Source organism: Grampus griseus, assembly GCF_964374135.1.
Source record: "Grampus griseus genome assembly, chromosome: 3".
NCBI classification, from domain to species: Eukaryota; Metazoa; Chordata; class Mammalia; order Artiodactyla; family Delphinidae; genus Grampus; species Grampus griseus.
In genome coordinates, this window is record NC_139019.1 from 100,003,690 (window position 1) to 100,018,035 (window position 14,346).

General features: G+C 41.0%; 1 protein-coding gene across 2 annotated transcripts in view; it reads left to right on the top strand.

Moving 5' to 3' along the window:
• Window positions 1-6,951: 6,951 nt before the first annotated feature.
• LOC309821023 (zinc finger protein 474-like) overlaps window positions 6,952-14,346 on the top strand; it is a gene marked incomplete at its 3' end in the record, with an annotated part of 35,081 nt that continues 27,686 nt past the window's right edge. The window contains exon 1 of one of the 2 annotated variants that reach the window (XM_082652100.1): window positions 6,952-8,079. In XM_082652100.1, coding sequence (XP_082508226.1) covers window positions 7,053-8,079 — 1,027 coding nt within the window. In that variant the 5' untranslated portion in view covers window positions 6,952-7,052. The remainder of the gene's footprint in view (window positions 8,080-14,346) is intronic. The other variant, XM_082652101.1, reaches the window with a different exon arrangement.

Consider the following 14,346-nt stretch of genomic DNA (forward strand, 5'->3'; position numbering starts at 1 on the left):
AGGGCAAGTGCTCCTTATAGTGATTTTCAAATATTTAACTGAGGAGAAAAATGGAGGAAAAGGGCATTTTAAAGCTAGAATCACAAAAGGTCACAAACTCAATTGAGTTTGAGAATCAAGCATGAATTTTTTTTTTTTTTTCTTTCGGTACGCGGGCCTCTCACTGTTGTGGCCTCACCCGTTGCGGAGCACAGGCTCCGGACGCACAGGCTCAGCGGCCATGGCTCACGGGCCCAGCCGCTTCGCGGCATGTGGGATCTTCCCAGACCGGGTTACGAACCCGTGTCCCCTGCATCGGCAGGCGGACTCTCGACCACTGCGCCACCACGGAAGCCCCAAGCATGAATTTTGAATTGAACAAGGGGCTGATGAGAAACTTTGTAAGAGTGCAGACTGGCTGTCCGATCTATAGGTTCAGCCCTTACTCAATATCCCAGCTTATGTTCGATGTTGCCACGTTGGAAGATGGGCTCTAGGCCTGATCTTCCAATTTTTCAAAAGAAACCAAAAATCCCAATTTTGTGTCACATCTCTCAATTTTAAAATAATGGCAACTAATTCAAACATTTTTAACTCTATGCAGGCCAAAAGGGACATATCTCTGAGCCAGGTCTGGCTTATGAAACATTTCTTTAAAGTCTTAAAAAAGAGCTATTGGAATAGAGTTATTTTATTGGAATCGAACTATCCCAGATGTCAGAAAATATGGCATGTAGATTTGTTTGTTATTCAATGGCTGACTCTCCCAGTTTTTTGTCTATCCTTTGAATTTCTATACATTATAGGCCTCTAACGCGACTATCCTGGTGGTTTCCATAACCAGTTCTCCATCACTCCAAATGTCAATATTACAATTACACAGTCATACCTGTGTGGCATTTATGACTCTTGAGTACTCTGTGATTTGGATACTCAATATAGAGTGAAAATTACAGGCTCGGTCTAATAATAGCTTTCATAGGGTGATATTATGAACCTTAACATAAAATGCCCTTGCAGAAGGCTCTACTTAGAAGCATAAAGGTGCATTTCTCCCATTTTTGGTTTTCATAGCTTTCCTAACACCATAGACTATTATGTCTACACCTGACAATTAGATGGAATAAAAGTGAAAGAACTTATATCTTGGTTTAAAATTCTTCACAGTGAAGGAGAGACAAGGAAGGGGAAATTTTGCATTAGCTATTCAAAATCAGCCTGGGAATGTCAGTATGGACACCCAGATTCCCTAGAAGTCATGCCTCAGGCTAAATGGCTTTTCTGAAAGTGTTTCCATTTTTTACCTTTCAAACACTGCTCCTGTCTTTCCCAAGCCCAACCACCTCTAGTTCCCAGTTGCTCTTTTGTCCATGCATATCAGAATTACTGAGGACTGCAAATGCTACTGGCCCAGGAGCTACCCAGAAGGGAGTGAGAGAACCAACCAGGGTGACTGGACCAGCTCCCCTCAACACTTGCTGGTCATCTCTGATCTATGAATGGGATTACCTTACTCTGACTCCCTCTGTGGCTGCGGTGACCATATGGCTGGGTAGTCAGTACAGGAAGAGTATCATATAAAATTAAGAAGAATATGAATATGCCTAAAATGGCAGGTTTCCCCTTATGGTATAATTCAGTTGATCACAATGGAAGAGCAACATTTTCTAGCTCTTGAAGGCTAGTGATGGTGTAAACATTATAAAGATATGTTTTCAGTGGTCTGAATGAGTTGGGGGTTGAATATTAAGCATCATATTATTTTCTAAGTTGCTATGAAATAATTCATTTGAGTTTATTGCAATAGTAAGGTAATATGCAGCTTGAATATCACAGATTTTTATTGCTTATATTCTGAGAGTGGCTGTATCAGTCAAGAGACAGAAACCATACCAGTTATTTAAACAGAGAGAATATAAAGAGTTGTTAACCAGGAATGAAGTTGTTACCTAGGTAACTAGCAAAGTAAAAAGAACTATTGTATAAGGGAGGTGGCAGCTACCATTCCTAGGGCTGAAGGATCAGAGGGAAAAGGTTTGAATTATTACGACTTAGCAACTTAGAAGAAGCACCCTATGGAGCTGAAAATCCGATTTCCAAAGAGGAAGAGCAGACTGGCTGATGGTGCTTTCTGCTGGGGGAGGGGAAATCAATCTGATTTGCAAATGTTGCAAAAACTGTAAACTGGTTTCAGCTACTGCTACAGGAAAGAACTGCTTTTGCTGAGATAAAGAAGTATTGCTGGGGTGATACTCACAAGAACCAAAAGCAGGCAGGAAACCCTTTAAAAAGACATAAGTCTTCTCTCTCCTCTAACCTCACATTCTTCCCCCATTACCAGTATTGGTAAATCATAATGCAAGGCTGGCTGGCAAAGCAGAAATGGGGTGTGCAGAGTCTCAGTGCCAGCATCACAAAGATGGCTATAGGAAAGAGAGTATGGAATACAGAGACAGTGCATTAATAACTGGCACAACAATGATGCCTGCTAGCTCTTTCAAAATCTCATGGAAAAAAATAGGATTCTATCCTTCTGAAGCAAAATGTCAATTAATTTTTTTCTTAAAAAAAAAAAAAATTCCAGGAAAGGAGGTATTGTGAATCAGTTTCTTAAGAACCATTGGCTCAGTATTTAAAGTTTCAAGCTTTTTTATTTCTGATTTTTAGGAAAAACTGTATATTTAATAAGTCAGTTTTGCCTCATAAAACCTCTCAATTTTTTTCCTCATCAAAAAAAGGTCCTGAAATTTGAAATGTCACTATTAGAATTAATTTTGTGCCTAGATAATGACAACTATTAAACTATAACTCAGTGTTAGGTTTTCACATGAGTAAAAGACTCTTAAAAATTGGCTAAGATACAAATAAACATTTATTTCTCTTACGTAAATAAGGCCCAAGGAAGACACTCCAGAGCTTCTATGATGGCTCTAATATTATCAGGGACTGAAGTTCATCAACATCTCTACTCTGTCATGTCAAGGGTTACACGAATGTAATCTGGCCCAAGATGGCTGCTAGAGCTCCAGCCATCAGTTATCAGTATGAAGGAAGGGCAGAGGAGCAGGTTGTGTCCCCTACTTTTCAATAGGAGTTTTTACAAGTGCCACATAATATTTCCACTAGCTACAAAGAAACCTGTAGAGTTTTGGCTGGGAAATCATGTGCCCAGCTAGAAAGTGGGGCTCTGTTAACTTGAGAGAATTTGCACAGAGTAACTATTGGTAGGGAACTAGCTGTCTCTGCCAGACTCTGGGAGGGATATTACCTCATCAATCATAATTCTTGGTGTAAAAGAGTCTATCAGCTCTTTTCTGAAAGCAAGATTTCATTGGAGTGTATATGAGGGTACCAGGCAGGGGAGGCTACTGAATGAGGTGAATGGAAGATATTGAAGACAAACCTCCTCTATTTTATAATTTTACTCAGAGCCAGCATAAGTCCCAACTCCACCTTTCTTATTTATTCATTTGTCCATTTAAAGAATTCGGATTCTATACTAACAGAGAAAATGTCATGTATCCATGTTTATTTTGTTCCAAAGAGCTAAATTATTTTTCAAAAGACTTCATCACACTTCTGCTTATGTTCTTTCCCCTCTTTTATAGAGAAACACCTCCTAATGCTAAGATGAGTTTTGGATTTTCATGGTTATTATATTCATCTTTGTGAGTTTGTCTCTCCCTTCCCAGGAACACCAAAGGGCATGGAAAAATGGCATCATATTGATAAAACGTGATGCCTTCCAAGACATTCTTTAAACAGTCTATTTGCAAATATGGTCAAAATGAATAATTCAGGCCAGTTGGAGTGAACATTTCTCCATGGATGCTTGGGGTGAAACTGGCTGGCTTTGCAAAGTGGTTCTCTTTATAAACTAGCAACATTGCTTTACGATGTATCTGGGTGACAGGCCAAATTCTTAAGTGATTTAAGTATATGTATTTAGTATTTTCCAGCACTCTCACTTTTAGAACTAACTTATAGGATAGAGCAGCTGACTATGCTGTGCCTTGTCACATTGCCTTAGCAGAATCACTGGCGGAAACATCATAAATTTCTCCAGTTCCCCAAAACTTCACTTACTTCTAGCTACCTCATCTTCCATACATTGATACATTTAATCACAATAAGACAATTTTCAGGAGGACACTGGAGGAAGAAAGAGGATGATTAAAAAAGAAAAGATGAAAATTCAATGGGAATTTTATGATGCTTTGTCATTTTTGCTGCAGAGGAAATATTTGTAGTGCACAAGTACCTGCACGCATAAAGATCCATCCCTAATCAAAATAGTGACAGGGCTGCAAACTGAATGCCATCTGACCTCTTTGGGAAGCCTTCACTTTCACCCTGCAGCCAATTCCTCTCACCCACCGCCTGCAGCTAGTAGTGTAGATTTTTATTAAGGATACTGGTGAGATCAGGAAAGGATTATGTATTGCACACCACACAGGGAAAAACTTCATCTAGAAAACAATTCACAGCAAAATAAAGTGATCCCTATTGCTTAAGGAAAAACGCTGTCTTCAGTAACCTCAGTTTCTCACCTGCTTTTTCCATCTTGGAGATTTCTCCTCTTCTGTGCCCTATTCCCCTCCTCCCTTTCACCTCTTCCTTCTTCTAAAAGGGAGCATAAAAGCAGGTGAGAGCTTAGTTACCTTCCCATGGGGCATATGAATCATACATTAAAACAGGGATAAAAAACTTAAGAGAAGAAGCTCTGCCGGTGGAATTTTAGGCAGAATGAATAATGGAAAGAGTCGAGCATTGGAACCAAAGAGAGCTGGAATTGATTCCCAGTTCTGTCATTTAGAAACTGACTGTCTTGGGCAAGTTACTTGTCTTTTCTGAGTCACAGTTTCTTCATTTGTAAAAGGAAAATAATAATACCTGCCTCATAATCATTTGAGAATTAAATGAAATTATGTAAATAAAAATTAGTACAATATCTGATGCATAGTTGGCACTCAGTAAATATTAGTTCTCTTACTTTATGATTAGGGAAAGATGCAGGAGGTGTTGGAGCAAGTCATGGGGCTTTCTCAGAATTCTCACCTCCAGGGAGCAGTGTGGGGAGGGGGGGAGACTGCAAGCAAGTCTAGGGAAATAAGCTCATTTGATCGCATTGATTTTTCCAATCTGTCTCCTTAAGTACTTTTGCTGTCTGCAACTTCCTGGTATCAAGGAAAATGGGAAACTGAACCAGGAGATCCTTGGTGAACAAGAAATCAGAACCAAAAAAGCAGAGTGGTTTGGAGGATTATTTCAGTCATGTGCTGTTTAAAACCTGATGAAATAATTTTACTGGATTCTTTGTGTTCTCTAGAGCCATTTTCTCTTTGGATGGTGATGACCAAGTGATAAATTTTGTTCCTTCAAGCTTCATCTTCTGTGTTGGTCATTCTGTTTGGGGCCAACACATTCTTTTGTCACATGTGTTAATATCACTGTCCTAGGATCTGTCAAAATGAAGAATAACTTCCTTTTCTGTGCCAGACCTGATTTGATAGCCTTAATTGCAAAGATGTAGACCTTTCTTGGCACCAAAATACAGGAACTGGGTGCATATCTCACAGCTCTTTTTGTCCCTTATCGACCGCAACACCCAAACAGTGTTTTGATATTACCAGCACGGCTGTCCTTGCTGTGCCTGAAGCCGTGTCTGCTGTGGTCTGCAGGGTCCAGCCTCAGGTCAGGTGCTTCTCCCTCTGTGAATAGGAGCCTCTAATCCAGAGTGAGGTCATCCTTCAGGAAATGAAGAAGGTCCTAAGACTTTTGAAAATTACCTTTCTTGAGCTAGATTGTAGACCTGGGATAAAACTGACTCATGCCTTTACCCAAGGTAAAAACTCCTTTGGCTTCTGACCATAATGAGATCTTATCAGCCCTTTCTTCTGGTTTAATAAAATTGTTGGCCATGTTTTTTACAAAAGGTATTTTGAAGATACATAGATAGATAATATCTATATAGAGATATATCTATATAAAACAAGAACGTGAACACAATAGCTATAAAAAGAGCATCAAGTGAAGTCTGAGCATCTTCATCCCAGGAAAGATGTACAGATATACTGCCAGGAAGAGTATAGCCCTGGGTTGCATCTTGGCTTGACAGTTACAGCCACAATTTCATAATACTCCTGTCCCATGATGAAGAAGAGTGGATACCTGGTAGGTTACAAGAAGTTTACCTCTCTCTGATGGTTTCCCTGATAATCCTCCTATTCACTATTGAATTACTTCTTCTGCCGGTTCTTAACCCTAGGCCCATGGACACTCAAAAATTCTAGCATATTACTTATAGCTCAAGTAAAAGATAAATCACAACTAAAAATATTTGATAAATTATTTCAATAAAATTAGTTTCACTTGTACTAGTAAGAATTTTATTTTTTGCTTTTAAAATTATTATTCTGGGAAGAGGTCCCTAGGCTTCAAAGAACTGACAAAGGAATCCATGGCACTAAAAAGAATCCCTAAGGTAGTGGAAGGAGGTCTTTTTACATGATCTGCAGTTTCATTAATCATTTTCAGAGGCCTTGGTTCTCTCCTCCATGATCTCACCACCATGCCTCTTGGTTTGTGCCATATATGTCTGTGATGTGCTATTAATGTCCATCTTCCTTTGGGCAGAACACTACTTTCAACACAGTAACAGTGCAATTCATAATGGAATTTTTTTTCGTACTTATTTCAACATTTACTGAACAAATCCTAAGTGCTAGTTACTATGCTAGCCAAAGAGGATACTAGGTCAAAAAAAAAAAAAAAAAACACGTTTCTTTATCAACTTAAAATCTAAGTGTGTGTCTGTGTGTATGTATGTAATAACTTCTTGATTTATGTTTCCCCTGCAGATCTTGGAGGCATCTGAGGTTTCATGGGGACTTTCCAGCATTCCAGACTGCTGCCTTGCAATGAAGCTCTGAGTCACTGTCTTTGGGTCTAAGGTACTGGCTACAATGTGGAACCCCAGAACAGCCAACCTGACTAACCTTCTCTCTAAGCAGAAGCCCAAAATATGTCTGGCCTGAAATCAGAGCAAGCACTAGAGAAAGACTTCTTTGTTAATGGAAAGAGGAAAGGAGAAAACGGTTTCCAACACGTTGCAACAGTCTTTCCACCATTCTAAAGAGCCTACCTTCCTTATAAACCAAGCTGTTCTATCTAGTGCATCCCTTTCTAGCTTTTTGCCAGAAATTGAGCTTGTCAATCCTGGTGAAAAAATAAAGACGGACCCTCAGAAAAATAGACCTGGAACTGTAATACTCCTAAAACGGTCCAGTAGGAGGATTATGTCGGAAAGTCAGCCCAGGCCCCCTGTGATCCCATCCCGCAGGCCCGGGTTCCAGGTGTGCCATATCTGTGGCCGAGAATTTGGGTCCCAATCGCTTGGCATTCACGAGCCCCAGTGCTTGGAGAAGTGGCGTACTGAAAACAGCAAGTTGCCCAAGCACCTGAGGAGGCCAGAACCTTCCAAACCACTGCCTCTCAGTGGAAGTGGATCCTACAATCTTCAGGCAGCATTCCAGGGTTCCCAGGATCAGCTTCTGCCCTGTGAATCCTGTGGTCGCAAGTTCTTGCCAGATCAGCTTCTTGTTCATCAGAGAAGCTGTAAGCCGAAGGGTGAGGGGCCCAGGGCACCAAACCCCAACAGTTCTGATAATCTTGCTGCTCTCAAGAAAGCTTCTGGTGGCATCCCAACCCGACCAAGGGCTCTCATCTGCTACGTCTGTGGTAGGGAATTTGGCACTCTGTCCCTTCCTATACATCAGCCCAAATGCCTGGAAAAGTGGAAAATAGAAAATGACCGACTCCCTAGCGAGTTCTGCCAGCCACTACCGCGGAAGCCTCAGCCCCTTCCAACTGGACAGTCCAACCAAGAGGGACCGAGTCAAGCTCAGCTCGTACCCTGCCCAAATTGTAGCCGGACCTTTGCCCCTGACAGCTTTCTGGTGCACCAGAGAAGTTGTACAGCTCAACCTAGCAGGCCAAAAGTTCAAGATTTGACATGGAGTAAAGGTGGCCTCAAAGAGTCCACTAATTCCAAGCAGCAAAGGAGCATGGCAGTACCCACTGTGACTGATAAGGTAATTCGTGCCACATGATATGCTCTGGGTGGGTCTGGGGGTACATTCTGTCTCCAGGGGAATGAGAGAAAAATGTCCCCAGAATCAGCTCCCTCAACTCTTAGGATGGTTTCTTTCAATGCCTTATTTCTGCCTCAGTGCAGCCTAAGTTGACCCCCTGTCAGACTCCAGGGTTATATCTCTGTTGGCAAAGTAGATTTAAAAACACCCTTGCCTGGTGGATTCATAGTCTCCTTCCATTCTGCTGCCTAAAAGAGAGATGGACTTCTTTCTTCCTTGATCCCTCATACCAATAATCCTTGGGAGAGACTGGTATTTGAAAATGAGTCAGTAATGCTGTGTCTACATTACAGAGAAATAATTCCCATTCCAACAGCCAATATTTATTACTGGTTTATTTTAGTCATCTACCTTAGGAATTCATTTTTGGCCATGCTGGTTATACTGAGTTTATCGTACTAAAATAAAATCTGTGTCAAAAACCCCAAATGACTTTAGCATAATTAAACACTGGAGCACTTGCAGAAATAAACATGCTTTAAAATGCAGCATGTTTTCTTTTAACACTTATATGGTTGTAGTATCTGGGGGATTAACCCCAGTGCAGACCCAAAGCCAACTAGGTGTGTTCATGGATCTAGGAAGTGCTCAGTTTCTGCTGCTGCTTTGTACCCTGTGTTTGGGTCAGACACCAGGCCATGACTTGGGCAGTTGTAAGTAAGCATGACCCCAGGGATCCCCAACCTGTATGGTGAAATGTTGTTGGGCCTTCACCTGAAATTTCGTCATCAACCAGGACTGGGGAAGGATGCAAGATAGAGTGTGGTCCATGTGTTTTGTCCTTCCATGAAGCCAGGGAAGTGGTTGTGCTGCCATGTGTCACACCTTACAGAACGTCAAGTCGTGAGAAATAGGAGGTGGTCAAAGGCTTTTCTCCGTGACTTGCTACTTGAAATGTCCCACCTGCAGGAGTTTTTTAAACGAACTGTTCTCAGGAAACTAAGGTTACCCAGGCTATTGCAAAAATTAAACCAGAGGGATTGGGGGATGGGTAGCCATACTCCATTTTTTACCCAGTTTTTCTTCGTTACTTCTTTTATTGCATTACTTTGGCAAATGTTGGGTACTTTTTCCTAACTTCTATGTCTAAAATGAAATCTTTAAGTGAGATCTTTCACTTACTGGTTTAGAAGGTTCCAAGACAGTGATCTTAAAGCTGAAGAGTCAGACTAATGGGCATATTTTCCGATGAAATTGAAAAAGAACAGCTAGTTTCTTTGCCGAACGAAAACCCAAACTCTTAAGTGTGGCATGGGCTTCAGGCTGGTCTCATAAACATGAACTGTTTTTCTCATCTTCTGGCTGTTGCTTTTCTTCCAAAACGTGTGGGGTCTGGATCCAGTGAGCGAAAGAATCCATGTCTTAGAGCCACAAATCTGAAACTCCGTTAGTGTTCTGACTTTCAGCCCTGTTTCCTGATTGTATGCATTTGCTTTAAGTGTTCTCATTACAGATCTCAAGATAGGAAAGAGTGTGGTCAGAATTCTCGTGCTTGTTGCTGTAACACATACTTTGTGCTCCCAAGAGTGGAGCCAGCAGGCTGAGCATAGCGTGTTCTCACTCAGTCACGACTGCTGCGAGAGGCTGGCCTGGGCCCCTGGCTTCACAAGAGGACACTCCTGACTCACTCAGTCATCTGGAGGGGAGAATGTCAGGAGGAGAGGCCAGTGAGGGCTGTCGGTGACTTGCGCTTTGAGATCAGAGTAGAGGGAGTCCTTTGGAACAGGGACATCTAGAGGACACGGCTCTGTCAGAGTGTGACCAACTCTGCTCCCGACCTGAAAAGGTGCGTGTCAGTGAGAAACTGGCACCCACTGCCGTCAGATATGTGCTGGCCCTTTTGGGGACCACACAGGCTTTAGTGGAGGGCATAGAAATGTCATCCAACATAGGGTCCCTTTAGCTGCCAGATTTGGAGCAAGCTTGGGTTCTTTAAAATGGAGAAAACTCTTAGTCTTCTGAGAGGCATAAGATCTCTTGAACCAACAGACTTTATCCCTTCCCTTGAAAAGACATTTGCCACTGCATTGTGCTTTGAGCAGAAAGCCTTTCCTGGGTAGTGTAGTTTTCTCCTTTGGTTGCATTTTGACCCCGTCTATTGCTGTTTTTCTATCTTTGTATCATTTAAGATTTAGATAGTGCAGTGAATCATTCATTTCCATAAAGATCACTGCCTTGTGCATTATTAGATTTCAGAATTTCATCTGCCTGTGGCGGCCAGCTTTTGGCTGACTGTGAGACACATGCACTGTTTTTTTTCAATTCAGATGTTTGCTTCCTCTCTTCTCATGTCAATCAGAACAATTTCCCTTTAGAATCCTTGTTCTGACTTCAGATTAGAATCAGCGATCTTGCCCAATGTTCTCAGGGGGCTCAATCTTGTAGTGAACTCAGGTGAGAAAAATATTTTCAGAATCATGATCACAGAACTTGGAAACAACTCATTGCAGTTGGGCAACAGTGACTGTTTCGCTGGCAGAGTGGATTACCCTCCGCTCGGAATGTTCCTCCTACATAGATTGGCTCAGTTCTCTGATGACACAGATGCTCCTGTTACCCGTCAATCAAATCTAAACAAACAAACGCCTCTAAGACGGTCCTCCTCCAAGTCGTCAATGGGCATTCTGTGCCAGCTCTGCTTTGCCCTCTCACCACTGAATGGGCTTGAATTGTTCTGTTGCTTCTCATCCAAAACGTAGGGCTGAATTCACTCTCTCTGATCTCACAGTGAAGTTGTGAAGGATCCCAAGCAGCACTGTAAGAGGAATAAAACCGTTGATGTGGATTTTTATTTAAAAGGACCTAGAGTCTGTCATACAGAGTGAAGTAAGTCAGAAAGAGAAAAACAAATACCGTATGCTAACACATATATATGGAATCTAAAATAAATAAATAAATAAATAAATGGTTCTGAAGAACCTAGGGGCAGGACAGGAATAAAGACGCAGATGTAGAGAATGGACTTGAGGACACGGGGAGGGGGAAGGGGAAGCTGGGACGAAGTGAGAGAGTGGCATGGACATATATACACTCCCAAATGTAAAACAGATAGCTAGTGGGAAGCAGCCGCATAGCACAGGGAGATCAGCTCAGTGCTTTGTGACCACCTAGAGGGGTGGGATAGGGAAGGTGGGAGGGAGACCCAAGAGGGAGGAGATATGGGGATATATGTGTACATATAACTGATTCACTGTTATACAGCAGAAACTAACACACCATTGTAAAGCAATTATACTCAAATAAAGATGTTTAAAAATAAAAAAATTAAAAAATAAATAAAAGGTGTGACTGCCTGGGGTGTTGCTCTCCCATTATATGGTGTCAGAGCAACATCAAACTCCCCTTTTTGCCTCTAAAAGAAGGAAAGCCTGAACAAGCAATATCCAATTTAGCAAGGTTTTAAAAGTAGTGTTAATTCCAGATGAAATTTGATGCATAATATGGAAAACTATAGATTATCATTTTAAATTTTAATATTGCATTTATTTAATGCAACCCTTTGATGTCTGTTTTAGCAAGCAATGGTCTAAGTAATGCTAAAAGTATACAAGAATAGAGGTCACTATTGCCTCTTATTTTAATATGAGTGAATACATTTTAATATTTGCATTTAATATTTGGGAAAAATTTCCCTTTTCTATAAGCTGATAGTATTTCATTCTTTGACTTAAGGCCTTTCTGTCTAATTGGAACACAGATTGACAGAGTTAATTAAATATAACTACAACCTAAAATGAAGCATTTGTTTAATTACCTTTTATTAGTTCCATAATGCTTAGGGTTAGTTTCTTAGTATTTTTCTGGTAACATGTGAAACACTGTTTCTAAAAACCCTATACTATATTACAAAATAGGCATTATTTTTCTTTAGGGAATGTCTTTTTTTTTTTTTTTAATAAAAGATTGTCTCTCTGAATGTAGTTTTAAGCTACTTTTGGCATCCTTGATGCTCAGGTTTGAACTAAAATCCCATCAGACACATCTCTAGCATCAGGTGCTGCCATCTGGTGTTTTCTTTTAATGTAATGTCTTCTACACTCAAAAATATTATTGCCTTTCTCTTTGTGTTACCTTCATATTTGAGAACGTGCCCTTATAATACAAACTCAAATTATTTAGGGCTACAGTTTTATATTTGGTTTAATATCATCAGTGCTGTTCTGTAGCTAAATATCTCATTCTCTAAAGGCAAACCCCTCAGTGGGAAGGTCACAATCAGAAAGACTCAGAAGGGTAGGATGGATGTTCTCACAGTCAGATGTTGTATGTGTGTGTGTGTGTGTGTGTGTGTTTGCGCGTGTGTGTGTGTGTGTGTGTGTCAGGTAAAAAGTATTTGGATTTTATTAGGAGGAATGGAATAAAGGGAAGTAAATTTTATTAAATATCTTTATGATCAGTACTTCATATACATGTTCTCATTTTAATCGTTGTAATATTACTATATGTTAGATATTACTTCCCTACTTTCCAGGTGGGGAAACTGAGATTAAGCAAGTAGCCCAAAGTCACACAGTGGGCTCGTTAATGGTGTCAGAGCCAGATCTGTCTAATTCCAAAGAACAATACCTTTTTATGTCACTAAAGAGAGAGGCATATGTGTGGTACAACAAGGATATGGCTATGCTACCAGGCTTATAAGTGTTAATTAAGCAGGACAAAGAGGACAGAAGTTTGTTCATTCAATAAATATTTATTGTTAGGCATTGGACTAAGTACTAAATATAGAGTCATAAAAAAGGTAGACACAGTCCTTGATCTCCTGGAGTTTTTAGTCTTATGGAGGAAATGATAGGAAATAAATAAAAATAAATATAAACATTCAAATTGTAATGTGACAGTGTCTAATGGTGGGAGGTGGACATTTAGGTTCTTGGTTAGAGACAACCTTGTGACATTTCAGCTGAGACGTGAAAGGTACGAAAGCATTAGCCAATCGTCAGGATGTGAGGGGATGGGAACGACAGGAGGAGGAGATATGCTGGCTAAAGGTAGCGCGTATGAAGGCCTTGAGGTAAGAGAGATCTTAAAATGGAACTAAAAAGTCCACATGTGGCCAGAGTGTGATGAAGGGAGGGGACAGGCACACAAGATAAACCTGTGGAAACAGCACGGTTTCCACCAGCTGCCCAGTGGACATAGGGACCTCAGTTATTTGGCTACTGCAGGAATCCAGGTGAAAGCAGATGAGAGCTTGGCCTAGGGTGTTGGTAGCAGAGATGGAGATGAGGAATAATGAGCAGAACCTGGTAATAGGTGGGATGTGGAGGAGTAAGGAAGGGGGTCAAGGATGACTAAGATTTCTAGCTTGAGCAACTGCACTGCTTGTGTCACTTTCTAAAATGGGAAAAACTTGAGAAATGGGTAGGCTCTTGGGGATAAAGACCAATTGTTTCCTTCTGGACATAGCAAATTCAAAATGCTTGTGAGATATCTAAGTAGGTCAGTCAGGCTGAAAATATAAGTCTGGATCTCCAAAGTGGAATTGGGCTGGGGTATACATTTGTGCATTGTTAAAATATATTTAAAGTCATCAGAATGAGTATAGGGCTAGAAAAATCAACCCAGGGCTGAGCCCTGAAGCATTGCAGTATTTAGGGGTTAGAGGAGAAGGAGCTGGAAAATAAGGGACTGGAAACACTGGAGGAACAACTTGAGAGCACGGTGCCCTGAAAGTTGTGACGGGAGAAAATGTGAAGAATAAGGGTGTGGAAAACAGTACGCAACGCACAGAGGTAGGATGAAGGATGGAGTAGGATGAAGGCCAAAAAATCTATTTGATTTGGCAATGTGGATTTAGTTTTGACACACTTGGAGAGAAGACATTCAGAGTCGTGACGGGGGCTGCAGACTGTATGGATGGTAAAGATAGGATGTGTTTTGAGAAGTTTGGCTTAGCGACTAGAAGAGAAATAATGGGTAGGCTAGAAATAGAGATCTTAGCTTAAGAGAGGTTCCCTTAGAAGATGGGAGCTTGTAGACTACATTTGAATATTCTGGATATTGATCCAGTAGAGAGCAGGAGAGGTGATAAGAGCAAATGTAAAACCTGGAGGAGAAATGGGCACCAAGGTGGGATCCCAGCCTGTGCAAAGGGAGAGGATTAACAAGAGGGGACAGTTCTCCATTTCAGGAGGAGGTTGAATGCAGGTGGAGGTAAGATTGTAGGTTGTTAGTGGGAAGATGAAGGAGCTACAGTCTGTTAGCTTAGATTTGA